At 35.7% G+C, this 21,886-nt stretch overlaps 4 protein-coding genes across 5 annotated transcripts in view; 2 read left to right on the top strand and 2 right to left on the bottom strand.

Moving 5' to 3' along the window:
* LOC110374820 (uncharacterized) overlaps nt 1-6,586 on the top strand; it is an 87,098-nt gene extending 80,512 nt beyond the window's left edge. Inside the window, exons 10-14 of one of the 2 annotated variants that reach the window (XR_002429449.3) lie at nt 2,887-3,088; nt 3,396-3,529; nt 3,828-3,957; nt 4,245-4,423; nt 4,712-4,854. Coding sequence is in view for 1 of the 2 variants with exons in the window: in XM_021332710.3 (XP_021188385.3) it covers nt 2,887-3,088; nt 3,396-3,529; nt 3,828-3,957; nt 4,245-4,335; nt 4,712-4,847 (693 nt within the window). In the remaining variant the exon portion in view is untranslated. Of the gene's footprint in view, nt 1-2,886; nt 3,089-3,395; nt 3,530-3,827; nt 3,958-4,244; nt 4,424-4,711 lie in introns of both variants that reach the window. The other variant, XM_021332710.3, reaches the window with a different exon arrangement.
* Nucleotides 6,587-6,679: 93 nt separating this feature from the next.
* On the bottom strand, nt 6,680-9,517 carry LOC110374651 (PCI domain-containing protein 2 homolog). Its single transcript, XM_021332473.3, has 3 exons — nt 9,096-9,517; nt 8,781-8,949; nt 6,680-8,572 (listed from the first exon to the last, which is right to left on the bottom strand). The coding sequence occupies exons 1-3, from the start codon at nt 9,309-9,311 to the stop codon at nt 7,764-7,766; spliced, it is 1,194 nt and encodes a 397-aa protein (XP_021188148.3). The 5' UTR covers nt 9,312-9,517; the 3' UTR covers nt 6,680-7,763.
* Nucleotides 9,518-11,031: 1,514 nt separating this feature from the next.
* Nucleotides 11,032-14,909, top strand: LOC110374127 (MKI67 FHA domain-interacting nucleolar phosphoprotein). Its single transcript, XM_049838800.2, has 8 exons — nt 11,032-11,223; nt 11,299-11,364; nt 11,444-11,621; nt 12,519-12,616; nt 12,923-12,984; nt 13,405-13,878; nt 14,082-14,236; nt 14,739-14,909. The coding sequence occupies exons 1-8, from the start codon at nt 11,143-11,145 to the stop codon at nt 14,813-14,815; spliced, it is 1,191 nt and encodes a 396-aa protein (XP_049694757.2). The 5' UTR covers nt 11,032-11,142; the 3' UTR covers nt 14,816-14,909.
* A 153-nt stretch (nt 14,910-15,062) lies between these two features.
* On the bottom strand, nt 15,063-18,622 carry LOC110374115 (protein AAR2 homolog). Its single transcript, XM_021331702.3, has 5 exons — nt 18,325-18,622; nt 17,729-17,931; nt 17,142-17,402; nt 16,174-16,300; nt 15,063-16,086 (listed from the first exon to the last, which is right to left on the bottom strand). Exons 1-5 carry the CDS (start codon nt 18,525-18,527, stop codon nt 15,672-15,674), a joined length of 1,209 nt encoding a protein of 402 aa, XP_021187377.3. The 5' UTR covers nt 18,528-18,622; the 3' UTR covers nt 15,063-15,671.
* Nucleotides 18,623-21,886: the final 3,264 nt, after the last annotated feature.

The raw sequence follows: 21,886 nt of genomic DNA, 5'->3' as shown, positions 1-21,886 counted from the left end.
AGACTTTAAAGTAAGGTTAATTTAGCTATCGGCAAAAGTCGAAGTTCGGGGAACTTCCGTGACCTTCTTTGCATACAAAGTGAATGCTTGGTTTTTTAACGAGCTTTGATTGGATTTCTGCAGTATTTAATGACGTTTTCTTGTTTGAGTTGATTAAGATATTATTAGTTTTGCTCAAACAAAAAGTTAAAAAGTCATCCTAATTTTAAAAAGGGAGATTTTATTTCACAGTTATACGATCTGACTTTGTTTAAAAAAATGCTAAAATATACTACAGAATCACAAAATTCATAAACATCTCTAATGAAAACTGACAAGGTTTCAGTACTTTGTTAACTAATTTCAAAGTTGTCTAAATAAACGAAACGTAGAAATCGACTTTGTTGTTACGAATTGGCCAAAAACCACTTAAAGTTTTGTGTACAGGTAAAAAGGACGTTAGAGTTATAAAAGTACCTACAATTAGAAATCTAGCAGAAGTTTTAAGTGACGCACTTAAACATTGTATATGGCTTGCCTTGCTTTGTGTCTGTATTGGCAAAAAAAAAAAAAATTATACTCGTACGTATAACGTTTTAATCGTGTGAAAAGTTAAGTTAATTAATTTGGTTAAAATAATTTAAACAAGATCTTGAATCATCTTTTCCGAATCCAATATTTATCAACATTTCACTTGTGGTTGATGCAAATCAGACATCGACGAGAAGGTGTATTCACAATTCCTGTGCTTTCCGCTGCAGGGTGATTAAACAAAGACCACATAGGTTTACCACGAGCGGATACAACGATAAAATCCAAACAAGATCAAAAGGACAGAAAAAGTGCTCAAGCTATTTATTATTCCGCCCCATTCGCTTAATAGAACAAAAAGTTTGCATAGCAATTAAGCATTCCTTAATGAAAAACTGAATAAAAGTTTTTCAATGTTTAATTAAAGCGGTTTTCCGCAAATCCTGTTTAGTTTGAATTATAGGTCTTATGTTGGTGACGCAGTGCCATTTCTATCCGTATGATAGTCATCCAGAGATCAGTGCGTGAGTAGGATGGCGCTATAGGTCTTGTATGGGTCTGTCCCTTTCTAGGAGTCTGGATCATTTGAATGTGTAGACTCGTGACCTGAATTAATTCGAAGCTGATGGAACTAAGCTCTTCGTTGAGTGGCTGACGGCACGTGGTAACGTCAGTTGATTTGGTTAGACTGAGAATACAATATTGGCGATTCAACTTGGGTTTTTTGGCCTCATAAGGTTAATTAGGTCAAGTATGTTGCAAAGGCAATGTGGGATGTTTTAGGAATTGCTGAATTTTTTTGATATTATATTCGCGAACTTATAAGCCTTTGAAAAGTAATGCTTCAGTAGCAACTACCAGAATTTATTGTAACTATAATAATGTGTACTTTGCTGCTCTGATAGAACCGTGCTAAATTAATAATTTTATGTTTTTGTAATAAATTACCACTACACTATAAAAATACCCCATCACTGTGAGAATACATCAAGACATTCATTAAATCAAGACATAACATAAACTTTATTACGCTCTGATTAAAATTGAAAGCATAAGCGTTGCTTTTATTAAAACTCTGTTTACATAGTCTGAGTAACTACTGACACGAGTCTCGTTTATTTATAGTATTAAGCTCAAAAAACTGTAATTAAATGTCACTCAACGCTTTGCGGTATCAACGAACCAAGTTCTTGGAGAAAAACAAGTTGGTTTTGTGAGCGTAGGCGTTGGGACGCCCACCTAAGTCACAATGGAAATTACTTCGAAATGATACTGCTTTGTACCTATATTGTTAGCTAGAATTCTGCTAACTGTAGATTGTAGATATTTGGATATTAAAATTTTTAATCATTTTTGTGGAGAGAATTTTGAGTAGTATTAAAATCTTAGGCTGTTTTTAAATAGGTTTTTGGTTTTACAACTATAAAGTATAAAAGCTAGTACTGTTTATAAAGTATTATATGTACTTATTATCTCGTTTTACAACTAATCTTATTTGATCAGATAATACTCATAATCTCAAAAATGTATTGCTTAATCACTTCACCAGAATTGAAAAGACTCCTGCTAAACTAGTTCAAGCTACAAGTTTATAATTTTCACTAACGTAATTTTTTACGACACTTTGCTTATCTATTTTAATGCGCTACGGGATCTCGTAGCACTGCTACGAGCTAGCTAAGGCGTAGCACGTGGCTACGTAGAATCTACAAACCGCTGTTTTACAACTTCAGTCGTTTAACTTTAGGTGTTCCGGTAGCTAATTTAATTCAGGAAACTGCTATTATATTCGCCAAATTATTTTAATAATCACTCCTTTTACGATCATAAACTTTATCTCCGAAACATTGACGATAAAAATTAACTGGTTCCTATTAAAGGAGTTCATTTAGCTCTCACGTCGTTTCGAGACGTAAATACTCCGTTTTATGTGTCTATTAGACCCATGTGTCACATTTGGTACACTCGCTAGTGTTAATGAATCTTTAGTGTTCATAAAAGTGTTTGTGATACCATAAAATATAAATGACAACATAGATTGCTTACTTGTTTGTGTAAACAACAAATCCATGTGTGTTTGTAGACAAGAATTCAGACTTTTCGCAGGTAGACTTGATTACAATATTCACTGAAAGGGAAAGATATGCACACAATATCTTTCAGCTCATTGATGTACAATTAATTACAAGTCTATTTTCATTACGAGTTGCGAGTAGGCATAAAAATCTATAAATTTTGATAGCTCGTGTGTTCTTTTATTGAATCCAAAGAGTTACAGTTGCATTAAGGCCCAAACGATACAACTAAGTACCTTACTACACTCATAGGTCATGGACAACCTTCGCCGTATTAAAACCTCGTTCCTAAAATCTCCAGGAATACCCATACCGCACCAGCAGCCCATCTCTCCAGTCGTTCCCATTCGGCAGCAGCCCCGACATCATCCGAACGATTGCCAACAAGAACTGGGAGCTGAGCAACAATCTGTCGCCCGTCCCAGCTTTGCCCGTCAGTAGTGATCTGCGGCCCGAAGCTATGAAGAGGACCTACGATCCTATGATGCAGCAGAGCAATTTGAGTAAGTATTTGGTAAAAAAATCCAGTTTTATCAGGTTTAAGGAATGTAAAAAAAAATCTTAGTGCAGACTGACGTTATGTCAAGAGGATTTTAAGAGTTTGGCAACTGAAGGGAAAATTGGGACCCTGTTGCAAAGATTTCGCTGTCCGTCTGTCACCAGGCTGTATCTCGTGAACCATGCTAGTGAGACAGTTGAAATCTTCACAACAAATACTGAAAACTAGAATAGACTATTAACATAGTCTAAAGACTGATTTCAAATATTTGTTCACGTGATAAGCATTTTCTTGACTTAAATAATTTTCAGGAGCACAAGAATACGAGCGTGACGGCCAATTCGCTGACGAAGAGTATGAAGAAATTATGGAGAAATTGAATAAGCCAACTAGCATCCCATACAATGAATACACGCTGGAAGAGATTATTTATCAGCTGGCCAAGGTACAAAGATCTTTAAAAGAACATCTTTACCAACTAATCGTCTTAGGGCCGATTTTTCAACCGCCAGATAGGTAACTTTCATCTGAAGGATATGCTCAAACGTTTCAACAGCTTCTGTATAGAAAATTAGACAAACCGCCATAGATATTCTTCGGATAGAAGTTAACTGATGATTGCAAAATCGACCCTTAGTTTTAAACACTTTGTACATTGCCATCGTCAATATATCATGTAGTTTAGTAATACCTACTAGTAAATACTTAATAAAAGGACTATATACCTACTTTCTGTGTTCCAGATGATGTTTTCTCAGTCTTTATCACGAGACCCTGCTTCCGCGCGGTCGGCTACTCGACGATTCATGGCCTTCCTTGAGCTTCAGGCGGAGAGGGGACAACTTTCGCGCACTATTGAGAAGAAAGTACTTGGTAAGAAAATACATTTTCTTTTACTTCAGTAACTAGTATTAAAGTCATTCAGGATTACCTAATAATTACACAACTTATCATAAAGAAGAGATTCGTTTCGCTAACTTGAGTAGGTATACTCGGCCATTTTGTGCTCCATCCATCAGCTATAATTAATGGGCGTATATTCCTAAGTTATTATACTAGTTAGGCTTGATTGAAAGGTAAAGAAGGTTGGAGGGAAGGTGCTCAAAACATGTCCTTCTTAATATTCAATGTATATAATATTTTGTTGTCTCGTGTTTCAGACTTAATGATCGCAGCTCTGACGGACACAATAAGCGATCACCCGGAGTACCTGTCGTCCCGCGACGCGATGGCCGCCACCCAGGCTAATAGGCAAACACTTTATCCATTTACTCTAGAATAATGCTGTAGTGGCCACACTTTCGCACACACAAGAATAAAAGCAAAAATCCACGACGAAGTAAGTCACTAACCGATTTAAACCGGTTTTGTTGTAACAAATTAATGTTATTTGGACGATACAATTGTAATTTCAAAATTGTTTCGCATTTGTTTTGGCCCCTTAAGAATAATTCAGACTTGGGAGTTGCTTTTTGTTCTAAATCTTTTTACACTGCGTATCACCACTGTAGCTTCATAAATACTTCTACTCAAATTTATCTTATAAACTATCTTCTAATTTTTCAAAATATTTCTTAAGACGTAGTTGGACGCGTAATATTTTATTAATAAAATGGATTTTCAACAGGTTTATGGGACATTACTACGACATCAAAACAGAAAAGCCGAACCTGTCTCGTGAAATTCTTACTGCGTACAAAAACGAGCTTCTGAAAGGCCAATCACACCACACGACGGGTTACCCAGAAAATTATCAATATTAATACTTACACAACATAAATAACTGCGAAGATATGACACTTATTTAGTTAAGAAAGCTTTTGAGAATATATATTGATTGGAGATTGCATTTTACACAAAACAAACGTTATGTATAGTTCCTCAGTTACGAAGCTAAAATTTTATAAATTAAAGAACTCTCATTATAATTTTAAAGTTATCCATTATAAGTTGTATTTATAATTAAAATAAATATGATATGTGGTGGTATATTGTATATCTCAGTTTACTCAGTATATAGCTAATTCGAGTGCCACAAAGTCCAAATAAACTTTTTGTATTAATAGATTTTATATGTAGTGTCGTATCTTCGTAAGCCAGCTTAGTACATATTTCATACCTATGTCTAGGTGTTCCTTAGATAGTTCACGCATTTATTGTCCCGTCATATCCTAATCTTCTTGTATACTCATATAATAATCGAAATAAATGTATAATAATCCTGAAGTTAACAAAAAGAAACACTTGATCTCTTATACTTTTAAAGCAGCCAATATTGTTTTTAACTTAGTATTAAAAGTTAAACGTGTTAAGGTAGGTTAGTAATGTGAAATATATTTTATGAAATTTCAATCCCAACCTTGAAAAAAAATCTATATTTATAGGTTGACTTAAAGTTGACCAGATTAGGTAAGATGTAAGACCATTTAATGTCTGATGTTAGGAGAGAGAGGCCTATGATTGGCAGACAAAGTAAATAACAGTGATGATCTCTGCCCCTTCCCTTTGATGTCAAAGTCTAAAAGACTATTTAAGTTGCGTAGAGACGAGTCTAAAATCCTCTATTGTATACCCCAAGAGACTTATTACAGTATCATAAATATATTACATCAATTAAATTATAAAATCTAAGTACCTACCTACATTATAAAGGTAAATATCTGTTAGCTTTGCATGTAAGACATTCTCGTTTAGCTTGATTTGTTGTAGATGAATATAAGTGCTAAATGTAAGATAATATTGAAATATATTTAATAGTTAGTATAATATTCCTTCATATTTTTCTACCAAATATTCTAAACCTTTTCATTGCCACGCTGTGCAAAAAAATTGGCTTGTTTGCATTTCAAACAAATAAAGCTCTGTTATGATACAATGACATTTTACAATTTCTTTGCAGTAACTACTAGTTTCCATGTTGACATTGATGCATAAGCGTGGCGGTGAAAAGAAGGTACTTCAATGTGCAATGTTGTGTTCCCTTGGAAAAAACAAGAGCTTACATGCATCATCAAAGAACCACAAAGAAATGCATATCAATACTAAAAAACATATCTATAGACAAAAATATTTAAAAAAATAAACATTTATTTGTATATGAGGTGTAAAACGACGAAAATAGCTTTGGATATCGAGTTAAAAATAAATATAGGTGCTATGTGAAGGAAAGTACAGAAGGGTGTCAAATCATACCTAAAACCGTACTGATTATCAGGAAGTATAGCACGTAATTTTTATATAAAAAATAAAGGAACGAACACACAGCATTGCACATTTCAAATCTTTCAACTTTCAGCTGCATACCAAATCTATTAATGTTTAAGTAACTGTATGTATAGTTTAGAACTGTGACTTTCAATTTAAATCACAAGAATCACGTTCTATATCTTAAGACTTACATTATATTCAGCATTGTCGGTATATTAGTGGTTAGCAAAATTTATTATATTTATATTATTCTTTGAAATATATTGTGGATTTAATAAAAAATGTTTTAATGTCATTCGACTTTCATTTCAATAACAATTATCTTGTTAAAGTCATATATATTATAATATATTAGTTTTATACATATTTAGAAAATAAAAGTAAATGATGAGTTTAGTTGTATATCTGTATTCATTTTATTTGATACCATTTCTACTATTGATACAAGTGTATGTTTAAAAAGTTAATTGTACATCTAAGTACACATATTTTCACATATTTGGGTAATATACTTTCACATAATTCGTTTGAGATTAACTGTTGCGACTAAATCTAACACAGCAACATTAGTCCTGTTTAAAGTGCCTATAACACTGCAAATTGACAATGTTATTCATAATAACTTTCGACATTATAATCTACATGCAATACAAAATATTATGTAGTTCAAAATCCATTATACTTTATGACTGGAGTTGTAAATTTTCCAGTGGGCCTACTTTCGTTTCACAAGTAAAATACCAATCTAAATATGGTTTGGTAAAAGTGAGTGGATGATATTCCATTTCAATAAAGCTCACCATAATAATGAATATGGGTTACACCTTCAAAGTTATTTTCTTTGGCACATTAAAAGCAGCATTCCTAACTTGAGAATAAAATAAGAATATACAATGGCTATTGTAAAACAAAAGTAGGCAGGCATACACATTTAAAATTACTAAATTCTATCAATAATAATCATGCACCAGTATAATAAGCACTGTTTCTTACAAAGAAATCACTACTTGTGCGTAAGCCAGCTACAACTGTCCGACAGGTCTACTTACCACTTCACTGTATCAAAGTACAAAATTGGTACAAAAATACTATCATCTAACTAACACTATCTTAAACTAAAGGCCCTAATAAATGGCGAGGGGAGCAAGACATTCCTGAGCAATCAATTCCATATTCGGAATAACCATCTATTACTTCCAAACCCTGAGACAATATGTGAGATAGCATCATAGTCTTTGGCAGTTTACTTATTGAATGTGGAAAATGTATTTGTGAGTTTATCAATATGATTGAATCTATAAACATACTTAATCATAGATATAAGAATAAGGATTTTGGAATAATTCTATCGAAGTCTCAATAGTAAAGTTGACACCAAAATGTATGATTGCTATCTGTTATACTGTCTGATACATGCAACATATTTAATCTGAATCTTGTGCTTGCTCCGCCCCGCTAGGGCCTTCGCTAAACTAATATAAACTAGATAAAGGAGGAAATGCATTCTGCTTGCTGACAACCACCTTCTTATGTTGATATGAAATGTAACCCTTAATTTTACCATCATAAATCAAGTTTGCCACAATGCACTGTGTTTCATCAGAATCTACATCATCATGTCCCATTATTTGAAGAGCAGCTTGGAAGCTTGCTATATCAATTTGATGAGTATTTTCCGCGACATAAACCTTCCTGAATAAATTCCTATAGGCAGTGATCTTCAACTTTTCCACAATTAAATAGATACCAGCACTAATGAAGAAGCTCTCATGCTCTTCCATGACTTGGTCAATGCCTCTCAGATCACCGTTCTTTACAGCCGAGACAAGATCCCAAAACTGCATCAAGTCATACTTCTGCAGCAAATGTATAGATGGCATGAAGCCTAACAGCATTTTTACAGGCACCAAGTAGGTAAGAATTAGTCGCTTATTCTTAATACTCTTTCGATGACAATTTTGGAATGCAAATGATAGGTATTCATCAGCAGATCTGTAGTCTGAATCAAACATGGCTTTTCGTCCAACAAAATATCTGTATGTAATTTGTTGAGCTAAAGGAAACTGGTCCTTAAAGGGTGAAGAATCTATCGCTCTTATCAGGGGTTTGCACAGATGTAATTTATTAATCCTAAAGTATACTTTAAGGAGCTGATTGACAAGGGTTAACATTCCCAGCCTCTTAGTGTCAGCATCAGATGAGCGGTTATCTGCAGCACATACTCGAAAGCAAGCCAGCAAACTCTCTGCAGCTTTTTCAAGTATCTTGCCATTGCTTTGAGCTGAAAATAAATAATTATTATAAATTGAGGGGTAACAAAACCACATGGAGATTGCCAGGTAGAATTAGAACACTTGGTAATGAAATTAATAGTAGTGGTGACAAAAGTAATCAAAATATAAAAATATTGATCTATAATTATAACTATTTTCAAGGTGCAAGTATTGAAGTGCATGTTAAACCAAATTTCTAACAAACAAAATACTTACGGCAACAAGCTTCAGCTCTCTGTGCCACAAGCCTAAGATCCAGGCACACTGTGTACATCAATTGTAACCCCCAGTTCACCTCTTTCTGAGCTTGTAACAGCTTCACCACTGCAGCTACACACGCACTCTGGTGAGTATAGGCCTCCATGAAGTCTTTCATGTATAGGGACTGAAATCATAAACAAAACGGGTCTGTAACATCTAGATTTAGATGGCTTACAAGAATGTGTTGTTTTGGTCATCATAATTTATGAAAAATCTAATAATCGACACTTGATGTTTCCTTCATAAAAGGCCTATGTCTATTTTACTTACTCTAACACACAGCAGATGACTGATGATAATTTCGTCCAGCGGAGCAACACAGTTCCCCTCGACAAGAGAAGCGATGTCACTCGATCGTAAATTCCTATTCCCAACATGTTCATCTCGTAAAGATAGAAGACGCGCCAGGAGAATCCCTTGAGAGGTTCTAAACATGCGCTCCACAAATTGAATGTATTGGTTGAGACTGCCGGTAAACGACGACATTTTGATAAATTATTTACAGTTCCTCTATAAAATCATGGCCACTGAACGAGCAAGCTGTTAGCTTAGTTCCACCTTTACACCGTGGCGTAAATTGAATACATCTAAAATATGGTTAAAATGATCTAACTAAATGTTTATTATTTTAGTCCTTTCCTCTTCACAATTTTCACTTCTACAGACACAGTTTGACAGACTTCGGAGAAGCAGAAATGTCAAGTATTTTTTTTAAGGCAGTTGGCCCAAGTGCGGCCAATACATGCCATCACCAATGTGTACACGGGGTATTGGTGCAGGTTGGCGGACATTTGTCAAGGTTGGCGCGCATTCGGCGAGTTGTCGGTTTTTTGGGCACACATCAAAGGAATCTTGGCCCAGCTTGGCGTGTGGTGTTTACACATTCGGCCAATGTTTAGTTCGTCACCGACCGCTGAGGATAAAATACACTTTTGTATTGCGTGTAAAAATAAATATAGTAGTAAATATAGTAGTGTAGTATAATATAAATATATATAGTAGTGTAGTATAATATAAATATATGTAGTAGTGTACAAATAAATAGCCGAAGCCTTAATTACTTCGACGTCCATCGCAAGTGGTTTGCCAGGCAGGAATGAGCCATGCGCCAATGTGTAAACACCATTTGATCGTGGCCTACATTTGTGCATTGCACAGCTTGGCCCAACACAGGCCAACGTGTACTGGGGCCTTTATACATACACCCATGACAGATTACTACGCGATAAAGTCGTGACTTTAGCCGTCTCGTAGTCATCTATTAGTATCGCACGCAGTGACTGAAAATTCTACAGAAACGACGAGACGTGACGGTGACGAAGTACAAGTTTGTATCTGACGTTGATATTTTATATAACTAAGAACTAAGAACTGCCTCGTTGGTCTAGCTGTCGCAAGTGCGGCTGCTGAGCACGTGGTCTCGGGTTGGATTCCCGAGTCGGGCCAAATCGCTTTGTGGGTTTTAGAAGACTTTCACAAAGCAGCCCGGAGCCTGGAATTTGGTGATTGATACACCCGTGCATCGGAGAGCACGTAAATGTCGGTCCTGCGCCTGATCTCTCTCCGGTCGTGTCGGATTGCCGTCCCATCGGGTTATGAGAGTGAAGGAATAGGGAGTGCACCTGTGTCTGCGCAAATGCTTGTGCACTATAATATGTCCTGCGCAATTGGCTGATCTCCTTAAATGAGAACAGCCGCCATAGCCGATAATCGGCTGGGAGGACATCATCATCATATAACTAAGGCCAATGCTGTCCCCATTCCCACTGTGTCGGTAGAACTTTGTTTAAAAATAAAATATGGCTAAAAAAATATAAATATTTAACAAAAACAAAATCCATTGAAACATTATTTATACCAAGTAGTTTATTTATTAAATATGTATTTCTATGTGTAAAAAATCCTGTCAAGATTCTTTACCGGCGTCAGTTAAGTGCTTATTTAGGAAATACGAACAACGGATTTAGCGAATTACATTTTGATAGTAATTTTTTTTGATAGTTTATTTTTCGTTAAATATTTCTTTTTCGTTTATTTCAGTTAGATTCATTTTTGTTAATGCGTCCACAACCCATCTTGACTAATACCATCTCTGGGGAGCGCTTTTTTCGGAGGGGTGACTTTTTGTTTGGGGAATGAGAACCTCTCTTGCTAGTCTGTGGTTTTTTTGAGGGAATGAAATATTGTCGATGGAATGAAATGACAGCCGGCAACATTTGACGTGAAGGACTTGACAGTCCATTGTGTAAATCAAAATTTTTGTTTTATATAAAAACACGTGTGTCTGAGCGTTTTTTTCCAAAAATCGGAAATTAAAATGGAAGAAAATGTAGCCTTAGACTCAGAAAAACAAAAAAAGTTTGTAAAATCTATCAGAGGTATTAAAAAACTGATCAAAGTGAGTATTTGTATTTCATTTTTAAATTGGGGTTATGATAACATGCTTCATGTGTTGATTTTTTATTTTCATTAGAAAAATGAAGGAAAAGCTGAGCGTGGAAAGGCCTTTATTTATCATATTCCACATGGATTTTACGAGGTTAGCTCTTTATTTATAGAAGGTCATGTTTTCTATATTATTTTCCAACAACGTATAAAAAATTAAATTGCAATTTCAGCATCAAATGACAGAGTACTTCAAGCAGTTTGGTGTAGTAACCAACGCCAGAGTGATTAGGTCCAAACGGACGGGAAACTCTAAAGGTTATGCCTTTGTGGAATTTAAAGAGCCAGCAGTGGGTCAAATTGTTGCTGAAACTATGAACAATTATCTCATGGGCAAAAGATTAATCAAAGGTAATGTTACAAGCTAGACGTTTTGATGAAAATTCCTGTATCCTTTGCACATACTTTGCACACCCTGACCCAAACAATGTGATAAATGATGAACCGCTTGACCGATTTTGTGCAAACTTCACATAAACCATTTCTTAAATAGTCCAAACATAGCCGCAACATTTGGTTTGAATAGGTGAGCACATTCTTGAGAATGAATCTTCAATGAAAAGGGGAACTAATTTTAATAAATAGATAAACAGGAATGTTTTGATACTTTGTTCCACTATCTTGCACATACATAGCTATAGAGGCTATATCTAGGAAGTAGTAGGTACCTCAGAAGGCAAGTGCAGCTGTGAGTGGACGGTTGCTAAAAACTAATGAAGTTTTTGGTAAAATTTTACATGTAAAAAGCTCATCCAATAATACAGCCTACTTTTATCCTTATACGAGGAGGAGAGTAGTAAGTTTGTGGTTTAGTCAAAGCTGTGTGGACTAATCAATCATAAGGTTAAAACAAGTGTTCATCATCATCATCTCAGCCATAGGATGTCTCCTGCTGAACATAGGCCTCCCCTTAGATCACCACAGATACATGTTGGAGGAGAAACAGGAGTTGGGATTGGTTATTTTCTAAATAAAATATAATAAAGGTGACCATCTTGACATGACAAGTTGGTGTTCTTTGGAAGGCACGGTAAATTGGTGGGACCCAGCTGCAATTTGAACACCTTTGGAAGCTGATATGAGGATAGTCAGAAGCCATTAAGTCTGACAACCAGTCTTACTAAGTGAAAATGTGTTACTTATGTAGCTAGAGTCACATGTTGGCAGATGATGTTGGGCAGTAGTTACAGGATGCAAGTGATTATGCAGGCTTTTCCTATATTTAAATAATTTGTTTTTTTTTTTCAGCTGAGTACATACCTCCTGAAAAACAAAGACGCGCATTCAGAAAGCACTGGAATAGTGTTAACAATCCAACAAGTCAGTTAAGGTTGACATCAAAGAAGGTATGATTTATACAATAACCACACAGCAGTTCTAATATAAAATATGTAGTAGCAATGAAGGCAATGTTTAAATAAAACAGCGATAGTGGTGTGAAAATAGGAGCTAAGTGATACTTACGTACCCACTCAGAGACATTTAATGGTTACTTAAGCCATTCCTTACTGAAGGATTTGTATGACATTCCGTCACTAAAGAAACGTCTTAAGTAATCATTCAATGTCTCTGAGTGGGGAGGTTAGCTTGCGGGTGATGTAGCGAAGCGTACCTCACAAATATTTTTCAAATATGTATTTTTTTATTTCTAGGAATTTAATACAGATAAAGATGATGCTGGAGAACTTAAAAGGGCTAGCAAAATCTTGTCTAAGTAAGTTTTTTCTTCACAAAGATTTTATTAAATTTTGGAATCAGGTGTTTTTTTGTGGAAATCAATGACCTTAAAATATGGGCATAAGCAGTACTAGTCTCATGCACATGCAGCAAAGGCGTAATCTATGTAACAGTAAAGATGAGTTAGAAAAAAAATGGTATTCATATATTAGTATGAAATGGTTGCAAAGCCATAGTGCAGACAGGCCTTAATTTTGAAATAAGGGAGCAATTTGTAAGTTGTAAGGGTATAATCGTTACCAGCCATTTATAGCAACACACATTTGCTGCTCTGCACTCATACAGTTGCACATATGCATGACAGTAGTACTGTATCCTGCATTCAAGCCATGATTTATTGTCTTGTGAAATTAATGCTACATATTTTTCCTGTTGACATTTTAAATTTTGTTTCCAGCTTAAATAAGACTAAGGAGAAACTTAGTAAAGTGGGAATAAATTATGATTTCTTTGCACCAGTAGATGTGCCACAAGCACTGATAGATGATATGGTAAAGCCAGAAAACCAAAATAACGATGGTAATCAAGAGATCCAGCCCAAACAAGCTAGATTTGGTTTCCCAGACAGAAACAAAAAAGAAGTAAAGAAGAATGATGAAATTAAGAAAAAACCGGAACCTAAACCTAAAAAGAAGAAAGATGTTGATTACAAAACCCAAAAAGAAAAGGAAGAAAGGTTGAAGAGAGCTGGTGTGCTACCACCAAAATTTATAAGAGTATCATGTGATTCTTGTGAGGATAGTGACGGTTCAATGGAATATGATAAACTACTAGATAAAAGTCATGGCGGCTCATCATATGCGAGTGAAGAAGAAGACGAGTCAGGAAATGATGATGCTGCAAGTGATGAGGCTACAAGTCCATCAGATAGGTAAATTCTCATTGATACTATAAATATTTAATTTGAAAATAACTGAATGGAACAACAGTCTTTACAGTTGTTTCTTTTGTGCCACTTTTCTTGTAGAATTTTAGAATGCAAAAATTACTTTTTAAAATTTTACCTGTGCTTGACAAGCTACAAACTATAAGCTACCAAAATTATCCATATATATTGATCATATTATATTTTAGTGATGATGATGATGACGACGAGGATGACGATGATGAAGTACCCCCAAAAAAGAGACCTAGAGGAAGGCCACCAGGAAAAAAAGTAGCTCAAAGAGGTCGACCAAAAAAGAAGGATACAAGGAAGCATGTTGAAGTTAAACGTAAAATGCCTCGGAGTAAGTTTCCTTCTTTCTTGTCTATGTTAATATGTTAAAAGTACTAACCATAGTATTACCAATCAAGCAGTGCTCTTGAGCCAGATTTGCAATAGGTAAGGGACCTACGGATAGGGCTGCCATCCGTCCGGGTTTCCCTGGATTTGTCCTCGTTTTGAATAAGGGTGGGTTTTTTATAAGCTTCCAGGGAAAACCCGGACACTTTTAATGTAAGAAAGTACCTCATTGAATTTAAGTAAATGTTAATAGTAAATGGATAACAAAATAGGTATTATTTTGTTTGAACAAAATCGTACTCGTTCGGGGAAAAAATGCGATTTACGCCAAATGTGCGGGTTTTTTAAATGTTTGTCCGGGTTTGGCGAAATTCGAGATGGCAGCCCTACCTACGGACAATGTGCACTTGTTGCCTTACGTCATATTCGTAAGGGCCCGTCATAAATCTACATATATGAATGCAATTTCTTGACTTACATAATAACCAATGTTTCTTGTTTTTTAGATATGTCACCCAAGAAAGCTAAATATGAGAAACATGGCCAAAAGCCGATGAAGAAAGCTTATAGAAAGAAACATTAATGGTATTCATGAATAAAGAAACTTTCCAGAAACGTTGTTTTTTACCCATAGATGTATCCTTAGTACCTATTATGAAATTAAATGCGAAATTGAATTTGTTTGTTTTGATTTTACTGTAAAATTACTAGACCGATTGAGATGTAGTTAATTTGGCATAAAGATAGTTGGTACCCAGGGGACAGCACTTAACTACTCTGTGGGTTAATGACCTTTGAATCCTTTGGGAAGTATGTACAACTGAATATACACATATTTTTACCAGTACTATTTATTTCATTTTCTAACATTTGATATTACATAGACAAAACCACCATGAAAATCTACCATAGGGTATATTGCAATAATGAGACATATTGATATGTGCGGCGGGGTTCACAGGACACTAGGTACTTATCGATAGATAATTTTAAAAATTCAATATAAATGTACATAGTACACAACTACATAGACTTGAATCTACCTTGAAGGGTACATTTAGAGGGAATATTGTATAGGTACTTAGAAGTAAAATATTGATTGACTATGAAAGCAAAAAATTGCAACAAGGTTCTATTAGTGTGTTTTCGTCTGCATTATGCAGACAAAACAACTACAATGATTTATTTGTACTTAAAAAATCCTTGTCAATCAAACTTATTTTTTAAGATAGCCTCACTGAAGTTTTGTATTTGTTCACACACAACATCTAGATTTTGTTCAACAAATTTTATTAAAAATATACATTGCTTTGTGTGAAATTGGCTGTCCGCTGTAGGTACAGCCCATTTAGTCATCACACTGTCTCAGTAAGGCAGTCCTTAAAATAGTCCAAGTCAAATGAACTAAACATTAATAAATCTATATTATTATACTTAATTTACTCTGCCTCATTTAGCTGTACTATAACAGGTCTTTCGTCTTCTTCATCAGCATCTAAGCCAGTAAAATCCCACTGCAGTTTGTCCGTCAAATTATCCTTGAATCTTTCAATCATTGTAAGAAGACGACCGTCGACTTTGCTCACATGTGCTGTACGGAAGAATTCTCTAAGTTTTTTGTATACTAAATTTTTGTTCATGACAATATCAGCTAAGAAATCTTCTGGCATTTCTTCAATTTGTACTTCAATTGTTCTGATGAAATGGAAGAATACGCTGCGGTACTTGTGGATGGCGTCATCGCAAGAACACATGAGGATGACAAGGTTTTTCCAGTGTTCGAAAGCCTCGAGGGAATGTCCGATAAGGAAGCATAAGTAGGCGAATTGGAGTTCGCCTATTATATGGAGTGGCCTGAAAATAGAAACCAAGTCGTTAAGACTTACCTATATTAGAGACATATTGTTGATATCGTTAAATAATAATAAGAGGTATACTCACTCGTCATGCTGTGCAATCATAAGCTCTAAAGAATATGACTGGTCCAAGTAATGTTTAGTAATCTCTTCTGGTGTTGATCCTGGTGGGTATTTGTCCCGCGGTATTTCTGTGAACCTCATGGACATACCTGAGTGAACAAAGTCAATGGGTTAAATAGATTTTGCAGGCAGTAACATTTCTGTACACATATTAATGGCGCATCCACACATGCCGCCGGCTTATGCCGCCGGGTTTCAGACCGCCTTGCCGCTGAATGCAGGCCGCCGGCTTTACCGGCGGTTGCCGGCGGCCTGCATTCAGTATCTCTGCACTCCGTATCGAAACCGCAAGCAAACTGCCGCCGGCAACCAAAAGCCGCGCGTGCCGCGGCTGAGATGCGGCAAATGCCGGCGGCACGGCCGCCGGTCATGCCGCCGGCCGTGCCGCCGGGCATGTGTGGATGCGCCATTAGGATCATTTACTAGTCTTTGAACTTCAACTGTGGCATTTATCGCCACAAAAGACTTGAATGAGTAGGCAGGCAGAGTTATCTTATGAGTAGTCCTTAAAAAGAAAAACTTTGAAATACTTTGCTTTTTAGCCATTTCAACAGAATTTTTTATTTTGAGAAATACAAACTATCAAGTATGTAAATATAGATTTAGGTTTCTTTAAAATAATGTACAGATTACTTCCATAGTAAAAACCTTAAATTCAAATGAAAACTATCAAGCTATGTTAGCTAGCTACCAGACAATAAAGATCTGTCTGATAAGGAAGCAGGAAAATCAATAAAATAAATTAATGCAGTTTCCTTGTAAAGTAACTGGTTTGAATTAGTTTATACTATACATGCATGTCAAGTACAATTAATACTCAATTACCTGAATGAAACAGAAAGATTGTAAACATTAACTAGGTACTTTGACACCAGAAACTTATAAAATGCATGAAGAACTTGTATTCATCATTTACAGTCAAATATTTACCTGGTGCAGGTTTCAAATGTGGTAACATTGCATCTTCTTTCTCTTCTTGAGTGATCCTCTTAGCTCGTTTAGCATCAGACTGTCCTGCAGCTGGCTCCTCTTTTTCATCCCCTTCTTTCGTAGAGTCTTCTGTACTATCTTGACTTTCCATAGAAGCTGTAGTTTTCACTCCTCTTGGTCTCTCTTCATCAGTCATTGAAAGGAGTTCTACCGATGCTCGAATCATACCGTTTTCTGGTGATAGCTTTGCGGCTAGTTCAGCTGTAATCAGTTTTATTAATAAATGTAGACTATAACATGCCTGCGATTGAAGGTGTAAAGATAAATTTCGTTTTATGTAGATCATAATTTTGTTTTATTTTTATTGTTGTTTAAAGATCTAAGTTACTATAGTTTTAATAGAATTATGATTATTTGAACTTGATTTAGCTTTTTTAATGTATGATAAAGCACTATGTAGCCTTACAAGAGTGAATAACATGAATATTATTTTATATATGGGGTACATGTTTAAATCTTGTTGTACAAAAACATTCCTACATCATAATACACTAAAGTTTTAACTGGATTTTAGTTTGAGATTGTACCTGGTATTTGCGAAGTCAGTAGCTTCCACTTCTGCCATATCTCATATGGATATGGTGCAAGATGGCGATCCAAGTTTAACAGATTGTCTTTGAGGCGTTGAATGCTTTCTTCTGTGATCTCGTCTTTGCTCATATCCTCTGTGTTTTTATCCCACATTTTGACTAGAAACTCTTTTTTGTGGAAGTAGTGCATAAAGCCTGATCTGGAAACATTTCAGAAGGAAAACCAATATTATTTAACTGTGATTTGTATTTAGAAATGTATACTGACTTGTTATATGGAATTCTGGATATTGTCAGACCAGTTTTATTTTGCTTTGTGGTTTACAAAAGACATTACAAAATTAGGACACTAGGTATAATTTTAATTTAGATATTTAGTAGACTGGAAGCTAACCTAACATTATAGGGATATGGCTGGGCAGACTTTGCTATTTATACTATGATTAGACCTTTATCTGGTATTATCTGGTCTGGAAAACAAATCATTGTGAAAAGGCAGGTGTGGTAATACCTGTTTATAACATGTAAATATTTTGTTGTCCTTGACATCAACATAAATAAACATAAAGAGAGCTTTTATAATCCACCCTTACCTGGGCGAGACATCCCCGGTCCCTTTGCTCACTCCAGAGAAATGAATGTAGTGTAATCCAGGTGGTATCATTTTAATTCCGCGAAAATCCTCCTCGGTGTTCCAACATTGCATATCGATACCAAATTGAGTTTCTTGAGGAACTCCAAGGAACACAAATGTTCCTCCTTCCACCAAAAGCTTTTTCGCGGTTTCTTGGTCCATTTTGTGCCGATGTCCTGATGCAAATCAATAAAATGTGATAAAAATACAACCAATCAATATGTTTACATCCGGGAAATGTCAAGTTGCTTGACGTTTTGTCGTGGTCCAGGTTTAAATTCAGAGAAGTGAAGTTGTTAATTTATTTAATGCTTACATTATCATTACTAAACTGCAGAAAAAGCAATGTAATCACTTATTTGTTTAATTGTAATAACAACACAATATCTTTTGTTTTGTTTTGTTACAAGTTTTCTGTTAAAATATAATGTCATTTACTTGTTATGTTCACTGTTGCATTCTTGTTCTAGCGGCACTGGAACGCGACACGCGAGGTAGTCGGAACGGAAAAAGGATAAGATCATAGCGAGACGAGAGATCCCTCATCAGAATAATAATAATTATTGTTCTGAGCGAGATCCTGTTTTTATTTCAAAGTACAGCAAAACGTACTGTGTTAAATAAAACACGTCCTGAACAAGAGCTCTAAAAAATCTCAAATTACCAAAATTGTATAGGTAAGATGTAGGTAGGTAACATTAATGTTAAACTGAATGAATTTGGGAAGAAGTCCCTGCTAAGTAAAGCTGTTCTTCAAACTCTTCATATGTTACATTTAAGTAGGTAGGTAGGTGTGTACGATATGCGTAGGCAGCGTAGGTTCATAGCATTGATTTCTCACGCATGACTGGTTTCGTTAGCGTTACTCTCATTTACCGCAGGTGCCTACTTATACATATCCACTCATGTCCTCGATATTAAAATCCGGTAAGAGCACGTACATTGGTCCCTAAATGTACGAAAATTGCACCGATCCCAAAGAGGTTTGTTTTCCACTTGTGATTTCGTCAGACGAGCGAGCACACTCGTTCGTTCGAATAGTTTGCGTTCGTTGAAAAATTCCCACCGAAAATTTAGTCTGAATTTTTTCGAGTTCTCACGTCGAGAGGTTAACACAGAAAGCTAGATGTTGAGTATTACGCAGCACCTGCATTTTTGTTTTAGTACTGATTTTTTTGACTAATTATTTTCAACAGGTGACGAATTCAGCGTCTCGAGCACCACTAGCGGCGGCGAGACGGAGCGGCAATCAGAAAAGCGCTTTAGTTTAGCTGTCGCTTGCAATTAGTGGATTTTATGTACTTACCTACCAGACTATCCTACTATAATGAATTTCGGCTTTAGTTTGTGGTTTTAATTATCACCGTATCTGTCTTCTAATTGGAAATGTTTTGTTTTCTCTCCAGGCAATGCAAATAATAAAAAGCCTCGTATCATTAAAAAACGTATAAAAGGGAAAGAGCGAAGTATGTCAAACGTTGAATGCAGCTTTTTTGATGTGTCTACCTACGTCGTTCGTCTACGCAGTTTTCCCTGTTTCCCGAAAAATATGGATGTCTGTGAGCCCAGGTTTACGTTTGAAACTTCGTTGCGTTTCATTGCTGCCATGCCATGTTGGAATTGTTTGAGTGGCATTAGTTCCTTGGTGTCTGTCCGTCAATCGGTGTGCCTCCCGAAAATTGACTGGCTTCAAAATTCATCAATATGAGTGGTGAAAATTGAAGTGACACAATTTTTTGATGGAGTGATTGCAGAGCACCTATCTCGGTAGATGGGTGCTTTTAGGATTTTCAAAAAGTAATTTAAAGTAGGATGAAACCCTTTAGGAAGGCAAGAAAGTACGCCAGAAATTATAGGAAAAATAATGTATACCTTCATTTTTATAACAAGTGATATCAAATTACTACATATTCATTACAAAAACTTATTAAAATCAGTTCCACAAGAGCTCCCAAGAGACGCGAGACTCTGAGCACCTGGATAAAAAGTAGCCTATAAGCCTTCCTCTATAAATGGGCTGTCTACCACCAGCTATTAGTTAGTACCTGAGCACAGTTTGGGCATATTCCTTCATCCTTAAAATGCCGGGCATTGCAGCGCAGCGTTTCGAATGGACTTACGTTTATCAAACAAAAAGCTGCCAATTGGTAGGTACGATGTAATCGAATTATCGTCCGTCCTTTCACACTGCAGGGTCTCGATATATCCGATTTTTGATAACGCTGACGAATAGAGACTCAGTGGGTATACACCTGGGAAATTAGGATGTAAATTTCCATTCGCTCGCTCTCGCGGACCTATATTCACGGATTCTTTGTTTTCATCGGAAATTTAAGGATACGAAGTCTCAGGGGCATTCCTGCTCGTAGACAGCAGGATTTGGCCGCGAGGGATGATGAAAACTGAGAAAAAACCTACTTCGCTACGTAGCTAAAAATCGCACCTTATTTTTCGAGCGAGCTGAAATATGAATGAAGTAACATTAGTGTAAATTGAAAACCCAATGGACGGAATTGTTCCAGTTGTTTTCTGTGCGTAATTTTCAGTAATTTTCTACTACATGTTAGATAAGAAAAGAAGAAATAATGAAAATACCCTGATTGGTGGGAGCTATCAAAGGATCGACAGATGTGGAGACAAAATGGGGAGGCCCAGCAGTGGGACAGTTCTGGCTAAAAAAATAAAAATAAAATGAAAATAAATAAGCCTGGGTAACTACAGCAGACATACTTTATTGCAACTTTACTTTCAGCTAGGTATTTTCACAACACCTGCAAAGAGAACCACGTAATAAGCACACATCGATATAATAACTTAGTAACCTGAACATTAATGTACATCGACAGCACGTCTCCGAAGCACTCGGGAGACATGAACACTATTAAAAGTTCCCCTAACTCAGCCAGAGTAGCGACGCAACTAGTTTATGTTAGAGACCTATCTAAACACCAAATAGCCTTGGAGATGTAATTCTTACAGGGTACAATGGATGTAAGTTTGATAGTTCGCTCTACGGAAGAAATCTCAGGAGGAATAATGTAATGGTTAAAGATGGGCTTGCCTTTATGTATCTTAGTTTTTTGTTTGCAGTGATACGTTCTCGTAGTCCAAAGCTTATGAAGTTTTCAAAAAAACGTTGGTAATGTTTGAAATGAATCTGTTTTCAATTCATCTTATTTTTTTAATAGGTAGGTACAAACCCTATGAAAAACAAAAACGAGAATTTAAAGATTTTTCAGGTTTTATTGATTTCAAGTAAAAAAATATATATATGGAAGTAATTTATTTTACATTGAGCTATTCCTACTTTATTTATCAAAACGTAAAGAAATCTGTTGTTTTCGCAGTAATAAACCAAAAGTAAGTACAAACAACTTACCTCAGAAAGATTCATAACATTCTCAAAAAACGTTGCAGTACTATCGTTAGCCATTTACGAAACTCACTCTAGCGAGGTTATATAAGGCGGAGTTTACACTGCCATTAACTACGGTAACCAACTAACAAAATACTAGTTGGAA

This window comes from Helicoverpa armigera, chromosome 12 (genome assembly GCF_030705265.1).
Source record: "Helicoverpa armigera isolate CAAS_96S chromosome 12, ASM3070526v1, whole genome shotgun sequence".
In the NCBI taxonomy this organism is placed as follows: domain Eukaryota; kingdom Metazoa; phylum Arthropoda; class Insecta; order Lepidoptera; family Noctuidae; genus Helicoverpa; species Helicoverpa armigera.
Note: the sequence above shows the minus strand (reverse complement) of the source record. Positions and strands in the feature narration are given on the sequence as shown.